This window comes from Asparagus officinalis, chromosome 3, assembly GCF_001876935.1.
Source record: "Asparagus officinalis chromosome 3, Aspof.V1, whole genome shotgun sequence".
In the NCBI taxonomy this organism is placed as follows: domain Eukaryota; kingdom Viridiplantae; phylum Streptophyta; class Magnoliopsida; order Asparagales; family Asparagaceae; genus Asparagus; species Asparagus officinalis.
The window spans coordinates 11,131,353-11,147,676 of NC_033796.1; the positions used below are offsets into that span (position 1 = coordinate 11,131,353).

At 36.8% G+C, this 16,324-nt stretch overlaps 2 protein-coding genes across 3 annotated transcripts; both read right to left on the reverse strand.

Moving 5' to 3' along the window:
• Positions 3,041 to 7,782, reverse strand: LOC109832979. 2 transcript variants are annotated; one of them, XM_020400501.1, is made up of 4 exons: positions 7,520 to 7,782; positions 5,233 to 5,393; positions 4,990 to 5,114; positions 3,041 to 3,665 (listed from the first exon to the last, which is right to left on the reverse strand). In XM_020400501.1, exon 4 carries the CDS (start codon positions 3,607 to 3,609, stop codon positions 3,262 to 3,264), a length of 348 nt encoding a protein of 115 aa, XP_020256090.1. In that variant the 5' UTR covers positions 3,610 to 3,665; positions 4,990 to 5,114; positions 5,233 to 5,393; positions 7,520 to 7,782; the 3' UTR covers positions 3,041 to 3,261. The 2 variants fall into 2 exon arrangements, with proteins under 2 accessions (XP_020256090.1, XP_020256091.1); XM_020400502.1 differs by lacking the exon at positions 7,520 to 7,782 and having other exon boundaries at positions 5,233 to 7,491.
• On the reverse strand, positions 7,887 to 16,297 carry LOC109832978 (folate-biopterin transporter 1, chloroplastic). Its single transcript, XM_020400500.1, has 9 exons — positions 16,247 to 16,297; positions 15,160 to 15,419; positions 14,954 to 15,018; positions 14,714 to 14,876; positions 13,642 to 13,790; positions 13,307 to 13,558; positions 12,042 to 12,210; positions 11,861 to 11,953; positions 7,887 to 8,704 (listed from the first exon to the last, which is right to left on the reverse strand). The coding sequence occupies exons 2-9, from the start codon at positions 15,304 to 15,306 to the stop codon at positions 8,411 to 8,413; spliced, it is 1,332 nt and encodes a 443-aa protein (XP_020256089.1). The 5' UTR covers positions 15,307 to 15,419; positions 16,247 to 16,297; the 3' UTR covers positions 7,887 to 8,410.

The window sequence follows — 16,324 nt, forward strand, 5'->3', positions numbered from 1 at the left end:
TCCAACAGGCTTCCTGTGTTGGAGTCTAAATATAGGGAATATGATTTGGTATTCTAAAGTTACTAAGTTAGGATAACAAAGTGACTTCCTATATTTAGTCTTAACATAGGGAGCATTGTTGGAGTAATTTTTTCCCCCTTCTACTCCCTGTATTTAGTCTAGGATATGAGATAAGGAGCATTGTTGGAGCACCTATTCATTATTTGGCTCCCTATTTCTTAGGATGAGAGATTTGCTCCTCAAATATAGGGAAAACCTAAGATCACTTTTGGAGATGCTCTGAAATACTGGCTCATGTCCTTATGTGCGCTGCCTTGTGGTGGGCTAGAGGTGTTTTTCTATAATGCATACACCCTTCTCTTGGATTACAGGACTACGCAGTGCGCGAAAGTCCGCGACATCAATTGTAGTTCCAAGTAGGAAAACGTTTAACGCGGTCGACAGTTTGTAACTCGAGTTGCGAATTACATTGCAGGAATTGGTTTTCCCTTTGAAGATTCTGCTAGTTTCGTGGAGGTCTCTCCCCTTTAACCGAGCTAACTTGAGAAGGAAAAAGTTCTTTTGAGCTCCGAGCGGTTGTCTTAAGGAGTAAGTCTATACAAACAGAGCACACAATTGATTCGGATAAGCACGAGATTGAAGAGGAACTACAGTGACTTGTGGCACAAGAGGTGGGATTGTTGCACAGGTGGGATGATATCGAACTGATCTAAATAATTTAGCGAAATCTTCTGTATATGTGCTGTGATATGCCTGGATTAGAGGACAAATTAGCGTTGGGTGGTCTTCAATCCGAAGGGGATTGATCACGTGATTGGTCCGGTCCGCGTTTTATTAGAACTAGGGGATGTTTGGTTGAGTGGTTTTATAGAAAACTTTATAGAAAATGAGTGATAGTGTCAGTTTTGTAAATAAAATTTTGCTGGAGATTTTTATAAACTGTGTTTGGTTTTAAAAAATTTACAGAAAAATTTCTATAAATTATAGAAAAATACCCCATTTTATAGAAATTAATTTCCGTTCAAAATGGACGAAATCATCTAGAAATCTGACACATATATTAAAAAATAATTAAATACATAAGCGCTTCCCATGTGATTTCCTGTGGGCATTATTAGTAAGCTATCTTTTATAAGGGCCTGTTCGTTTGCCTTAAAAAAATGGGAAATCAAAGAAATAGAAAACTATTTCTAAGAAAAATGGGTTTTTGAATTGTTTGGTTGGCTAAAAAAAAGGAAATCAAAGAAATGGAGATGAGATGAGATGAGTTGTCACATTATTATTGGATGATGTGAGTGATTTTTTAAGAAAACTAGTTTTGATGTTGTTCGGTTGGCGAAAAAAATAAGGAAATGAATTATAAAAAACCTATTTCCTGTAGTTTTGTTGTTTTCTTTTGTTTGGTTCATTCTTAAAAATAAGAAATGAAATGAGATGAGATGAGTTGTCATTGTATTATTGGGTGATGTGAAGAAAGATTAAGAAAAATGTTTTCACAACTTTTTGGAATGAAAACAAAGAAATGAAATGTTAATGAGATGAGGTGAATTGTTATAATATTTTATTCGATGATGTGAGTGATTTGAAATGATGAAAAGAGATGAGTTGAGTGATGTTTGGATGAAAATAATATTTTATTAGATGTGATGGATGATTGGTTAGATGAAAATAATATTTTATTAGATGTGGTGGATTAGTGGTTGGATGAAAATAATATTTTATTGGATGTTGTGGGTGAGTTTTAGGGATGAAAATAATATTTTATTGGATGTTGTGGGTGAGTTTTAGGGATGAAAATTGAAGAAATGGATTATTTTGAGATTTCCACCTTTTCCATTTCCATTTCTTGGTTTTTAGGAAATAAACGAACAGGCCCTAAGGTGACATCCAACAAAAAAAACAACATATTTTCTATAAAGTAAAATTTTTTTTCATATTTTGATCCAAACAAAAAAATAACAAACAATAAGAAATATGATACTTTTTGAGTTCTATAAATTTTTCCTATAAATTTTATAGAAATACAATGAAATCAAATTTTGAATGCTTTTCTTTTTCCTCTTTTTTATGGAAATTGAACCAAACAACCCCTTAGAATATATGATTTTGATCCTAAACTGAGAAAGATGGCTCCCTTGGTTTACAAGGACGAAGCAATTCTCTTGGTGGTTATGCAGGGGGAAAAAACTCGACATCCTCTGACAACAAAATTTGTGCGTATGGGTTGGCGTATATGTGGGTAAGAATTTGGAGCCTAGCTGTTATGGTACGTATGTAGGGAGCAAAATTGGTAGCGCGTGCAGTCAATGGAGAATGAGCATCTCCACAGCGCGTCTGTAGTTATTCCAGGACTGATGTTAACTGCTTATTTGCCTCCATCATGTTAAATATCATGTTTACATAGATATGTATTTCTCTTGATTTTGTTCTTCGGTCCATCATTAGAAATGTGAGGTTCGAGCCTGCATTACTCTGATACCATTTTAAACTCCAAACTCCTAAGCGATGAGTTATAAGCGGGTCAGGCTCAAAGTCTGTGTGGTTGGAACCTGCTTTTGAATTAGGTTCGTGTTGGAGTCTTTTTCATCTGGAGTCCTACAAACTTGTCATTTTCATCCACCTACATCAAGAATTCCTTCCATGCGTACTCAGCGGAGGATGAGGCTTCCAAAAAAAGGGTGTCCCTTCCCTGCTCCGGATTATGCTTGCTCTTTATTATTATTATTTTTTTCCCATCAATATTCACTAGAAAATGTTGGAAGGCCATATCAGTAGTAAAGCTAGATAAATTTCGTGCTTTTTTAGGATCCATTGATTTAGCCTTGATGCGTTTTCATAGACTTGGGTGTAATTTTTCCCTATTGTTAGTGCAGTCGCAAATCTCCTTTATTATGAGTGGAGGACATGAGAGCCTATTGCTTAATGGACCGGGCATTATACCATTCATATACCCACCTTTTCGTAAGTTAATGAAATTGCTTAATCTCAAACATTTAATCAATCAAAGTATAGGACGCTAAAAAATATACAGAAACGAAAATGAAATCAACAACAAGCTACATTGCTTATGCATATTAGCTCCATCATCTCCAATCAAACAAACAACAATTCAACAAGTCAGAGCCCTTCAGATCACATAAACAACAATTGGAGGAAAAACCAAATTCAGTCAAGTTAATCACCTTCCTAATAACCTTATTCATCATCATCATCATCATCAAAACCATAGTCTTTTAACTAGTTGAACCTCAAAAGCTCAACCTACTTGAGTGTACTCAAGGACTTCCCAAATTTCTTGACAACTGCCGACCCCGAACCCACCGACACATCGCTGGACCTCCGCCGGAGCATCTGCCTCATTCCCTCCGCCACGTGGACGGCCGGATTCGACCGTGAGTTCTGGCAAAATGACATATGTGCCCCTACAGCATCCTCCACCCCAATAAACCCTTTGCTCCTCTTCCCCCTCACGGCCTCATCCCTCACTGCCTCTGCGCATAACCCACAAAGCCACTTGCCATCAAAGTTAGCCTTCACTGCGCTTATATACTCTTGTGTGCAGTCCTCTCTCAAGCCACAACACTTACACTTCACAGACTCAATCTCCATTGATCAAGATAGATGCTGATTTTGATGAGGTTTGGATTGTGCAAGAGTGGAGAGAGCTGGCAATGAGGATTTATATGGGATTAAGAGGAATCAGCCATAAATTGCTCCTTGTTTCAAGGGTAGGATATTGGACAAGTTTGGTGGGGGCAGAGGGCTCATGGCTGGTCTCCCTTTATATGTATTTTTAAACTAGTTGGGTTTGAAGATTTTGGAAGTTTTATGCTGAAGTGTCAGTTTGTCTCATTTATTTGTTATTTTTATTGTCATGGGTAGTTTGCGCTATGTTGACATTGCAGTTAGCTTTGGCTATACTAATGATTAGAATAGGTTGAATAAAGAAAAGGAGAAAATGCTTGTAGGCTTTGATGCTCTTCGAGCCCAAGGGAAGTGCGTTTTAGTTTATAGCCATGTTGAGAGATCATGATACCATTATCCGAGCAGATTAGATTTGGGTCAATGGTTAAGTAAGGTGCAATATACCTCAAGAGACTGATTGCATTTTAAGAAAAAAATGGATAAAGAAATGGCTTAGATTCTAACACATTTTCTTACAAGAACATTAACCTATTTCATATTTATGAGATAAATTCTAACGCACATATCAATATAACAAACTTTGTTAAGAGACAAATAGGAAGATAAGCAGAATTTTCTAGGCCACAGAAGGGGACATTTTGTTTAAGTTGGAATGGAAAAGTCTTCTTTGATGACCAGGGGACATTTTGTTTAAGTTGGAATGGAAATGTCTTCTCTGATGACCATGACTTATCTTTGTGTAACCAGAATGAATGCAGTCACAATCTGCTCAACTTTTTTAGCGCTATAGCATTAATACTCTTAATTAAAATCACAAGGAAACAGTTGGATCACTTGGACGGAACACATGCTTCCAATGCAGCGTTTATCTTTTTCTTTCCTAATTGTAATCTTCATGAGATCATTAATACTAGCAAGTGGGTGAAAAATATGAATAACCAAAAATTTATAGAGGGAGCGGTATTAGTTTTAGGAACAAGTCACGAGTATGATTAAGGATACGGTTATTTTCAAAAGCAGAATTGAAGAAATCTAAATCCTTTCTTAACAAGGCTTTAATGTTACACTAATCTAAGAATAGATCCTACGAATCCACTGTAATCATGCATGTAGATTACCCACCAGCCTATAATAATGCCTATAGACAATCAAGTTGACCTACTCATTAAGCGGTTGGACTAATGACCTTCATTGTGGGTTGCCGTCTAATTTTCTAATTGAGCAATCATTTGTAAATAAAAAAGAACGGAGTGACCTAGAAAAACTTTGTCAATAACGTTACTGCAACGAACTCCATATATCATGTAAATGCTGAAGTTATCACTAGTATGGAAATTTTAATACCTGAGTGCTTGAATCTTCAGATAGAATTATATGGCAGGTGAAATATCCATCAAGCGTTGAACTGATATTTTCAAATGTCTACTTCTGTACACTATGAAGTATCCATCTTAGCTGCCTCCTGATCCCTGAACTTTCGAGATAGTCAGTAGTCAAATGAACATATGAACATAGGAAAAAGTCATAACTCTTTTGAATCATCAGAAAGAGAAAACCAGAGACATATCCAAACACAAGGGGGCTCACCCTGTCATCTTCTTGTTAGGCTTCAGGCCTGTAAACAAAAAACATGATATCGACCAAGCACATGCAATTCTTCGCTTATGTCAACTGTGATCATCGACACATAACTTGTACTTCCTCTCATTTTGGCTGCTCTCAGCTTCATTGTCTTAATATGGCCATTTCTGCAAAGAGAGAGTGACAAAGCTAAATATAAGATGAGAAAGATTCCAATCAACTTCACTGATTCCTTGCATAATCCAAATGAAACTAAACAAGAAAGGATAATCATGTCAATATACAATATTTTCAGCCCAATATATCACCTACATGAAGTCGTAAATATCGGCTGCTAAGATAGTAATGAAGATATTAGACATGATATAATGTCAGTTACCAGAATTGCATACATCAGTTCCATGGAGTTAAAGGACAATGATAAGAACCTTTTTGTTTTGTTTAAATTTTGCCACATGGAAGGCAAAACCCTAAGATTTCTACTCTTTAGTCACTGCTGACATGAAACATTATGGACTCTCAGCCACCAAAAGGGAATAATTATTATTTTGTCTCATCCTACATTGTTCTTAGGTTTCTCTTTATTTTAATAGGTTGTTAAGCTCATGACTCAGTTGCATTCTGCGTTCTTCTACATTATCAGAGTATCATCTTCAGAACAGTAGTGCATATCTCAATGATTTCTCACATGGTTGTTGTTTGGTTTCTTCCACATCATCATAAATATTGATTAATTTCAATGTCTTCCTCTTAATTATTCAGAGTCACCCACATGCACTCACATGCTTTTGTTCTACCAAATGTGGTGTACCAAACCCATTTCAACTAACTTACTGCTTTCCCACTTCCAATCATTTGCCAGCCTTATTTACATTCAATCATAGTATGCATCACAGTATAATGCCAAAAAGCCCTTCTACTTGACTCCATAACCTATGAGTCTAATACTCAGATCACTGCAAATCCAGTTCCTCACTCATTCATCGCTGTAACTAATGAGGAAAAATATAGAGAACTAGAAAGACAATCAAAAGCTTTAGTCCTTCACCGCAAGAATTTGATTCCTCAATCATCATAGTCAACATAGGTAGCTTGCTATTCTTGAACCAATTAGACCAAGTGCGCGCACGCAAACACCCCTAAATCATTGGGGTTATAAGCCAATTATCCATTCATCATCAAATAGATTGTTGACTACAGTATAACCCAGGGTCATAGTTACAGACATCTGAATCCAACTTCTTTGACTACGCGCATTGTACATTGAAATTTAGTGACAAATAACTATTACCAACAATAAGAAAAACACAATTGGTTTACAGAATTATTATTCTGTAGAAAATATTACCATGCATCAACTTTATCCAACTTCTTTGACTACGCGCATTGTACATCGAAATTTAGTGACAAATAACTATTACCAACAAGAAGAAAAACACAATTGGTTTACAGAATTATTATTCTGTAGAAAATATTACCATGCATCAACTTTCTTCCACAGATATGCACACTATATGCGAGATGAGAAGTGACACTTTAATATAAACTTACTGACAGGATATTCAGCAAATATCATGTCAGGCGTGAGATTTGATAGCTAAAGCTCCAGCTTATCTTTTTAAATCAAAGAAATACATAACCTAATGGTATCAAGAGATCCAGGATATCTTTCCAAATCAAGACAATATACATGCATATGCTGTTAAAGAATGCTAACTCAAGAATCCCATTAAGTGTTCTAGCTTTGACTCAACACATGGAAATGATTGATGATGAAGATGCAGACAAACTTCACTACCATTAAAATTCTCTTTTCACTAGGAAAATAACCTCTTTATGTTACAGGAAATTGCAACTGCATAGTATAATATCTATATTACTGAATGTCATTGAACACTTTTGGCAGTGAGAAAGCAGGAAATGACAACTCCAAAGTTGATGGGCATTAAGGAAAATGAAGTAGAAAAAGAAGACAAGAGACCAAACTCTATAAGTTATATATCAATGAATGTAAGAAAGTGAAAAGAAAATCTGAATTTTAACACTGTACTACAAAAAATTTATGTTAAATTAGGAGCATTAATTCTGAGTCTATTACGATGCGTTGGAACCTCAGAGACCCAAATAGTTTAAGGTGCGCATACCAAAGCTTAGCTGCCACAAATGCATCAGAGACGTAAATAAACTGCAAATTATTATGGACATGGATAGCTAAGAAAAAATACTGCAAGAGAATTATTCCAAGAAATATGTAATGTTACAAAGATGAAATCGGAGTAGTTCTTTTCCATACCTAGTGAGTTGTTAATGGATGCCAGCGAGTTCTTGGGCAATGAGCTCAACATTTCTTCAATGAATAGACCGGTGAACACCTCAGCTTCTCATAGACTCCCAACTTGATATGAACAAAATTTCCAAACTGGCCATACTTCTACTTAAAGCACTGGATACTGTGAAAGAAATACGGAGCTGCCTAAAGAACATGTATGAAAGACGACATGTTTCCATTGAACAAAAGATTACATTGCTCTAGAGTTCAGATACCAGTAAATGACCAGAACCAACATGCAAGGTTGAGTGCATAAAATTATTTGGATTCTCAGGAGAATATTAGTTCCAGAACAGAAGACCAACACAGTACAGGAATATGGAAACAGAACTGAGTCCATGTACATATAAGACGTCCATTTCAAACTTCCCTCTTTAATTCTACAAGACTACAACTTTTTTGCCCCTTTTGAGAAACAGTACAACTTACAAAAGAACCATGTAATTTTACGAGGAAGTCTGAACGGCAGTAAAGAAAAATGAGACACAAGGACAAAAATCTGACATACTTACAAAATTTGCATCTCTAACAGTTAGAATATCACCTGTTTCTCTAACAGTTAGAGGTAAATTTAACCAATAAATTAATACAAGAGAATGTGTATTGTAATGATGCATGTGTACCCGTTATAGCACAGAATCCACCTCACGATTTATCTGAGAAGTAAATTGAACTTTGTCTGCTATAGAAGTATTCCCGTCATCGTCGTGCATTGAAATGAAAAATCAGCTCGACCAGTTATTCCAACTTCTGTCTGGAAGAAATGAGACCAAGAATTCCCAGAATCAAGTCCAGTTGCTGAAACTCTAGCTCTACTTTGTGCGTTCATTTCTCATGCCAGTCAGAGACTAAAGCTTAACTCAGCTTTGTCAGCTCACTGTCCATGTTTTTGGTATCTGCAGCATCCCTAGGAAGTAGTCCCAGCAAGGGCAAAGGCAGCAATGAGCTAAGATTGCAGATAGTAATTAAGAGAGCAAGGTTGCTGAAACTATCTTTGGTGACACCAAGAAGTTGAGTTAGTCCAGCACCAAACAGGCCACCACTTACACTTCCCCCATTTGAAATAGACATCAGGGTAGCAAACAAAGTTGCTTCCATGCCAGAAGGGCATAATCTTGCAGCTAATACCAAAACAGGCATGAAAGAAGCCTGTGATATAATTCACCTTGTTAGTCATTAACAGGAAACTGAGGCTGATGTTATTGATTTTCTGACTTTATGAACTTAGAAGAACATGGATAAGAAGGAAAAAGCCAAATAGAATCTTACAACCATCTAATTTGAACCCGTAGTTATAGCGTATTGTGATAATTTAATCCCTCATATCAATGTAAATAAATTTCAAAGAAATGGCATTGTAATTAGATTTTCCATATATTTAGAGATTGATAAATACTTTGCTTCAGTGACCTTAATAACTTTTGATGGCAGTATAACTGTATCCATATTCCACCAGTTTTCAGGAGTAGTTTTCAGGAGGATGTACAATGATCCTTGACCTGACTGTCATTATTCATTAACATCATTCTACAAATGTTTTTTTAAGTAACTATCCACATCTTTTACGCTGTGCAGATTGCAGTTCCTTTTTGTTCTTGCAGTGGGTTTCCATTTAAATAAAAATAGCTAAAAATAGCTACCATTCAACGTCCTTGAAAGTAGGTTTCCATTTCTACCTGGCATTCATGAGGTTGCCATCTGATAGTTCGATAAGCAGTGTTGCTTGAGGAGATCTTCTCGGACATTAGACCCAGCTGAGAACAAGAGTCAAGAACCTCGAAATCCTAAAAGCAGAAAATACATGCAATATCTCTTTCCAAGGCATGGATGTGGCATCACTCAGGCAGTTACACAGATTTGCAGAAGATACAATTGAAACATGAGAAATTGGAAGAACTAAGACACGGGGAACAGAAGTAAGATCAGAACAGAATTATGGGGATATATGATAGTCAACAACAAAATGTAGCAAGATAGAAGCTGCAGATATTTGTTGATTCCTTGTACAATGATTTGATACAAAGTCAATAAAATGAGTTAGAAAGCCTCATAGCTTACTAGGTATGAAAAAAGAAAATGTTGGACAAGACCATGGAGTGATGCAGAGTTCAAGCAAACTTGTCGCATCCATTAACTATAGGAAAAAAATAGCCTAAATTCCTAAAGTCAATTCAGAAGTACAGTTTGCTCAATAGCATATATCTTCAAATTATAACCCAATTATATTTTAGATTAATGATAGGTCATACATACTTCGTATGTCATCTAACATACAAGGCTAGACATTTGCATATAATACCTTCTAAACTAACTTTTAGCTCACAGTTAGGAGTTCTTTAATTTTTGACTTCTACCAAATAAAGGAGCTTTTGTTTTTCTTTTTTCTTTTTCCTTTTTTTATTTCTTTTTTTCATTTTGTTATTTTCTTGTGCGAGGAGTCCTGGCTTATTACCAACCCAATTAAACCATGGGACCTGGCTTCCCCCTTTCACAATCCAAATCCAGGTGAATAGCACCTATGAAGCACGGATTCGCCCCCGGAGGCCACGAATCCGTGTCCGACTCGAATCGGACACGGATTCGCCTCGACACGTGCACGACACGTCGGACACGGGTCAATGGTCAAACAGGGCTGACACGGTCAAAAGTAGAGAGGATACGGGTGAGATTCACCAAATCCAAAAAATCGCCGAACAAAATGTGAACAAAACCCGTAACCGAAACCCAAAAACCCAAAACGAAACCCTAAAATCACTTACCGCCGCTCGTCCTCATCTTCTCTCAGCGCGTCCTCACTCCTCAGATCTCGTCTTCGATCTCCGACGCCGACGCCGCTCGTCCTTGATCTCCGACGCCGACGCTGCTCGATCTCATCCTTTGATCTCCGACACCAACGCCGCTCGATCTCTTCCTCAGATCTCGTCTTCTCCGACGCCGCTCGTTCTCTGGTCTCTCTCTCGCTAGGTAAGATCTCTATCTTGATCTTGTCTTCTCTCTCTCGATCTGGTCGATTCAGCAGCTCCACCGTCGCCGCTCGTTCTCTTCTCTCTCTCTCTCTCTTCGTCTCTCTGGTTCTCTTTCTCAATATCTCCGGCTATCTCTCTTTCTCTCTCTCAATATCTCTAGTTCTCTTCTCTCTCTCTTCATCTCTCTGGTTCTCTCTCAATATCTCCGTCTGAGAATTTCTTGGCCATTGAGGAAGGCTTAATGTGTTGGGTGATGTTGTTAGGAAGCCATTGAGGCAGATATTTAGTGAATTTGGTGGTGTGACGAAGCCTATTGATGAGGTTGGGCTATATACAGGGACTGGTGATGTAAAATACCATCTGGATACTTCTCAATATCTCTGTCTCTCTCTCAATATCTTAACTAGTGACTGGGAATGCTTAAATTATGGATTAATCTAGATATGCATGGTTCACAATTTTAAATTTAATCTTTACACTAGTGAGTATACAGGTCTCTTGCACAATTAGAATGATATGAGTTCTATGCAACACTAGTGAGTATACAGGTCGCTTCCACTTCATCTTGATATATTTTTTGTTTACAAACTTGTTATTTTGTGATGGAATGAGTAGAGTATGTACTCCAATTCCTTTTTGTTTACAAACTTATTATTTTGTGATGGAAAGAGTAGAGTATGTACTCCAATTCTTTTTTGTTTACAAACTTGTTATTTTGTGATAGAATAAGTATGTACTCCAATTCTTTTTTGTTTACAAACTTGTTATTTTGTGATAGATTCATAATTTAGATTGTTAGTTGAATTTTATAATTTTTTCTATATATAATAATAATTTAAAAAAAATTCCTAGCCATATCCCCGTATCCTATTTTTTTGGATTTTGCCGTATCCCATATCCGTGTCCGTGTCGTATCCGTGTCTCGTATCCGTATCCGTACATCATAGAATAGCACAAGTGTTGTAATGTCTAATAATTAAAAATTGGGGATATGTATGTCATAGACACAGATAGATCTTTGGCCTTTTGAGCCAAGGCCCCCAGCTCCAACCACTAGACCACTTGTGGAGGGCAGGAGCTATGAATTTGATTACCGAATAGTTGTGTTTTACTAATGAAATGGCTCTTTCCAGCTACCACTTTATGCAACAAGAAAGGAAAATAAAAGAACTTGCTTCAGAAACTGGAAAGGTTTCTCAGGTGTTATTAAGTTTTATGCGTTCCCTCCTTCGTCAGAACAAAAGTTACCGGCAGTCAACAGTTTATTTAGCTCGAATTTCTACAAATCGGAATTTATTCCATTGATAGTAGCAGATTCTAAAGCTCAGGAGACGTTCACCTGACTGAGAACAGTTATAATTAAAGAGTCTCCAATAGAAAACCATTCGTCACTTATGCCAAACTGTCGATTCAATCCTGTGACAAGAGCAACCTGCACACATAATCCAGACATTAATTAAGATATTTTGCACATGAAACTAAAAACCACTACACAAAGATGAGAAATAAATAAGAAAAACCTGTGTCATCCCCAAGGCCGAACCTAAAATTGTTGTCAGGAGAAAAATTTTCCTCAATGGAACATTCTTCAGAAATGTATTGTAGATCCCTACACCGATCAAGGATGCCATAGAAGTAACGAGTTTTACCCGCCCCAAAAATTCTGGAGTGAAGCCAAGTTTATTTGTCCTGCAAAAACCACCAGAAAAATACAATTTTACACATCAAAACACCTGTACTGTGAAAGTTTATATAATGCTCGTGTTATATGTAATACATATAACAAATCAATAATTAGCAAAGCAAAACCAACACCTAGTCCATTCATAGTTCACACTATTTTAACAAGGGAAAGAAAGAACGGTTCACATCTATATCCCATAAAATAAAATTGCATAAAATGCATGGAAACCCTCTTCGCTGAAATACCACCATATTCATGTATGATCATATGATCATATATTTACACGTAGTATATATCAAGCAACATATACTACTCCAAATAGCTTCTATCAACTATCTTGCTAACTTATGATTAAAAGTATAACCAGTGCCTTTTTGCACATCAATATCTAAACAGATTTTATCCTTTTCTTTTTGCATATCTAGTATCAAATACTTAAGAGGTGCACTAATCGTGGCCTAATTCAACTAAATCCAACAATTTAAGGAAGATAAACCGAAAATTTTCTCATTATTCAATTATCTATCCTATGTTTAGCTACAAAGACCATTAAGCAGAGAAATTTCCTGTAAGACTCTTTTTTCCTGTCCATTTTCGTCTGCTACAACTAGCAATTGAAGAAAGAAATACCAGACCTACCTAAAGAAATGGACTGTAGGTCACTTAACTAAACCACCAGATACTATCCAAAGGCAGCTTAAGAGACCATGTATGCACCTATTCTACTGCATCTCCGACAGTAGAATCATCTTTCTTCTCTTGAACATTTGCGACAAGTAACAATAATAGAAAGCACGATTCCAATTCCCAAGATATTAAAAGCATAATTCAAATTATTCAAACATTACGCTGGTGCCTTTGAGAAGAAACAGGAGCAAGCTAGCATGATGAGACTATATACTCCAGTAAATTTGTAAAATAATTCGATTTTCATAAACTATTTATAGAACACAGCAAAAGAAAATATCTGATCACTTAAGTCTTAACACTTTCAATTATGAGAAAATATTTTGCAATTAATCCCAGGTTAAGAAATTAAAATACTTAAGTGAGTAAATTTGTATGAAATAAGCAAGTAATAGAAATCTAGTAGAAGCATACGTAAAGTAAAACATGGCTGACTCCGAATGTGGTGTTGCTTGCCACAAGAATATAAACAATGTGGGAAAAAAGATGTCAGGCTGCCTGACAGCAACCCATAACTGCATTATATGTTGCTTTGTGCTTTCAATAAAACTTGAACTTGAAATTGTCAGATTATGCACTCTGGAAGGAAGTACTGCTTGTTCCTTGACAAGGACAGCAACTGCTGAGGTCATTAAGGGAAGCAAGGCTGTTACACCAAAAACAAACCTGCAGATTATAGATATAACAAAAGGGATCAATCTTAGAGCAATGCTATCATGCCCATCCTAATTCCAGGTCAAGTTACTCACCGCACACCATAAGCATCCACTAAAGAACCACTGAAGTATGCACTGACTATTCCCCCAAATGCTGAAGATCCCCAACATAAAGACTGCAGAGATCCAGACGTGCTCTGTGACTCACCACGAGCCCTTTCGACAACCATAGAATCTACAACCTATGCCATATCTAAGGATGTTAGCTAATATCATTATGAGTGGTGCTGAAAGTTGACCAGAATGTATAAGGAGCAAAAATTATCACTAACCACAGTGCTCCCAGAACAGGTTGGTGGTGGTGTTTTCGCATATGAAATGTGGAGGTGAGTTTAGGGAAATCAGGTACTAATTACTCAAATTTCTCTAGATTCCATGTTAGATACATTAAGTATGAAAAAAGAATTGAAAACTCTACATCCTGTAAGATCCACGTGCTACATAAGATAACCTCCCCAAAAAAACTCTCTAGAGGAAAGTCATGGATTATATATTACTTAATTCTCAAGTTTATCTCTGAACCTTGAAATGAGTAATAAACAATTGCATCGCTTCCTCGGCTCCTCACAAACTTCAAGTTCCTTCACTTTTTATTTGCCAAACAAATAGACTAATATGGAATTTGAACTTCCTTTAATTTTTGCANGAATTTCTGCTTTCTTTCTTCCTCTTGAAATTCCATATGCCACATACACCCTTAGCGGCAAGCAGCCTAAATGCAGTCAATGTTAGGAACAGGTTCTAACTCATATTTATAATGAATGTGCCCTGCTGGTGAAGCAGTTCCGTAACTCACATGCAAATCAATAAAGGGAGACTATGAGATGATTGTTAGATCACTTTTGCTCACCATGAGACGGCTTGAACAGTCCAAAAAAAAGCAATCAAGCAACAAGGCATAGTTATACTGTCAATGTCAGTAAAAGGACTAGTTCGTTACTACTTCTGACAAGATTGTTTAAGGCATTTTCCCTGTTCTAGTCTACAAAAATGAACCCAGTGTCACCTTCAACAATATATGTGTAATCAGAAATGATATGATAACAGAGGCAAATAATGGCAAGTAGAATGGAACTTCAACAAAAGTTTAAACAGTGGCACTTACAACATCTGAGAAGGCAACTGAAAGAGACCCAAGAAGTATACAAAATGTTGCACTATATTTGCTGTCAACAAAAGTGGCCATCAAACACCACGAAAGTGCTCCAAGAAGCCCAGAGAGAATAAGATATGACCTTCTCCGATAACCAAAAAGCGGGATAGAGTCACTGTCATCAGAAGAACTTCAAATAAGCAATAGAAAAGATACAATGTGAAGACGACAAACATATGGAGATCACTAGACCTGATAAACCCATAAACAGGTTTTATCAGCCACGGCAAGGAAGAAAATCCGGATACGACTGCTGTCTAAAAAAATCAAAAGATCCATCAGTTCCTTTGATTGAAGAAGATACATCAACCTGTACTAGTCATTTGTCAAGCATGGCAAAATATAATGCAAATTTATATATGTAACGTGTCTGTTAACAAAAGAAGTATATGAGACACCTCTGCTGGATCAAGATGAAGGTCGTCCTTCAAGTAGAAGCTCACAGCAAGCCTAGCAAGCCCTAAGACTCCCTGAACAAAATATACAATAGCAACTGCCATGTTGTCAGGTGAAAGTTCTACCCCAAAACATTTCAATGGGCTCATCCTAGACTTGCTCTTCTGCGAAAGATTTATACTAGAGGTATAAGCATTCCCCTCATCTGTTGCGAGCGAATCTCCTTTATCCAAAACTGCCTGATTTCTAGACGCTGAACTGCCTGCAACAAAAAGTCGGTAGTTAGTGTTCTCCTCTCGACTCTTTGTATTTTCATATAAAAAGCTAAACCAAAGTTGTAGTTTATATATAATCCATAAATTGGATATCAGGGTGCATAAAGGAACACACAATTGGACCATCTTTTCATCAGCCCCTATGACAAAGGTGGGAGGAAACTTGAATCCCTGTTTTGATTGTAGAGAATAATGAATTTCAAGCAGAATTCAATAACGACGAAGCATACTTCACTGCCTCGTTACATTGTTGACTACTGAGCAGAAGGGATTGGAAACAATGATCGCCTTTAGGGATCAGTTATCATCTTTAGGGCTTTCCCCCCTAATTGGTGTCGCAGATCCAATTGTGTCGGTTCTAAATTAAGTAACTGTTAATTGTTGAGTATATCTGTGCACGGTATGGTTATATCCTTCTCTGCACAATGAAAACTAAATTGCCTCTAATAGCTATATTTTATGGTACTAGTATTTCGTGTTTCACTGAACTTTCATTTTGGTTTGCCATTAGCTTTCTTTGCTCGGTCAACTAAGATTCTGTACAGCTCATGAGTCCTAACTAGTGCACAACTGCTTCCCATTGCACATTTCCATACAATATCAACCAAGTTTCTATCTTTTGATCCCCAACAAAATCTCAATCTAACTTTATATAGACTAGCATTTATCTTTTCCAAGATTGGTTTCAACTTAAATTGCCTCATAGAAACTCATCCTGATAAAATTATGTAGCAGATCAAGAACATTTTCGAAAACAAAACCTACTCTATCTAATTCTATAAATAGCACAAAAAGAAAAATTAGGTCAATTCACCGCTCGTGAAATCAGAGACGTGGACGAGATTCCCTCGGCCTCGCTGTCGCCGCTCCTTCATCGTAATCGCCTCCGGCG

Excerpts from the sequence above, each read along its gene's own strand:
- LOC109832978 (XM_020400500.1), bottom strand. The coding sequence starts at position 15,306 with ATGAGCCCATTGAAATGTTTTGGGGTAGAACTTTCACCTGACAACATG. Across the intron at positions 15,019-15,159 it reads TTCATCTTGATCCAGCAGAG|ACAGCAGTCGTATCCGGATT; the intron begins GTGTCTCATATA and ends TGATTTTTTTAG. Across the intron at positions 12,211-13,306 it reads TCAGCCATGTTTTACTTTAC|GACAAATAAACTTGGCTTCA; the intron begins GTATGCTTCTAC and ends TGGTTTTTGCAG.
- LOC109832979 (XM_020400501.1), bottom strand. The coding sequence starts at position 3,609 with ATGGAGATTGAGTCTGTGAAGTGTAAGTGTTGTGGCTTGAGAGAGGAC.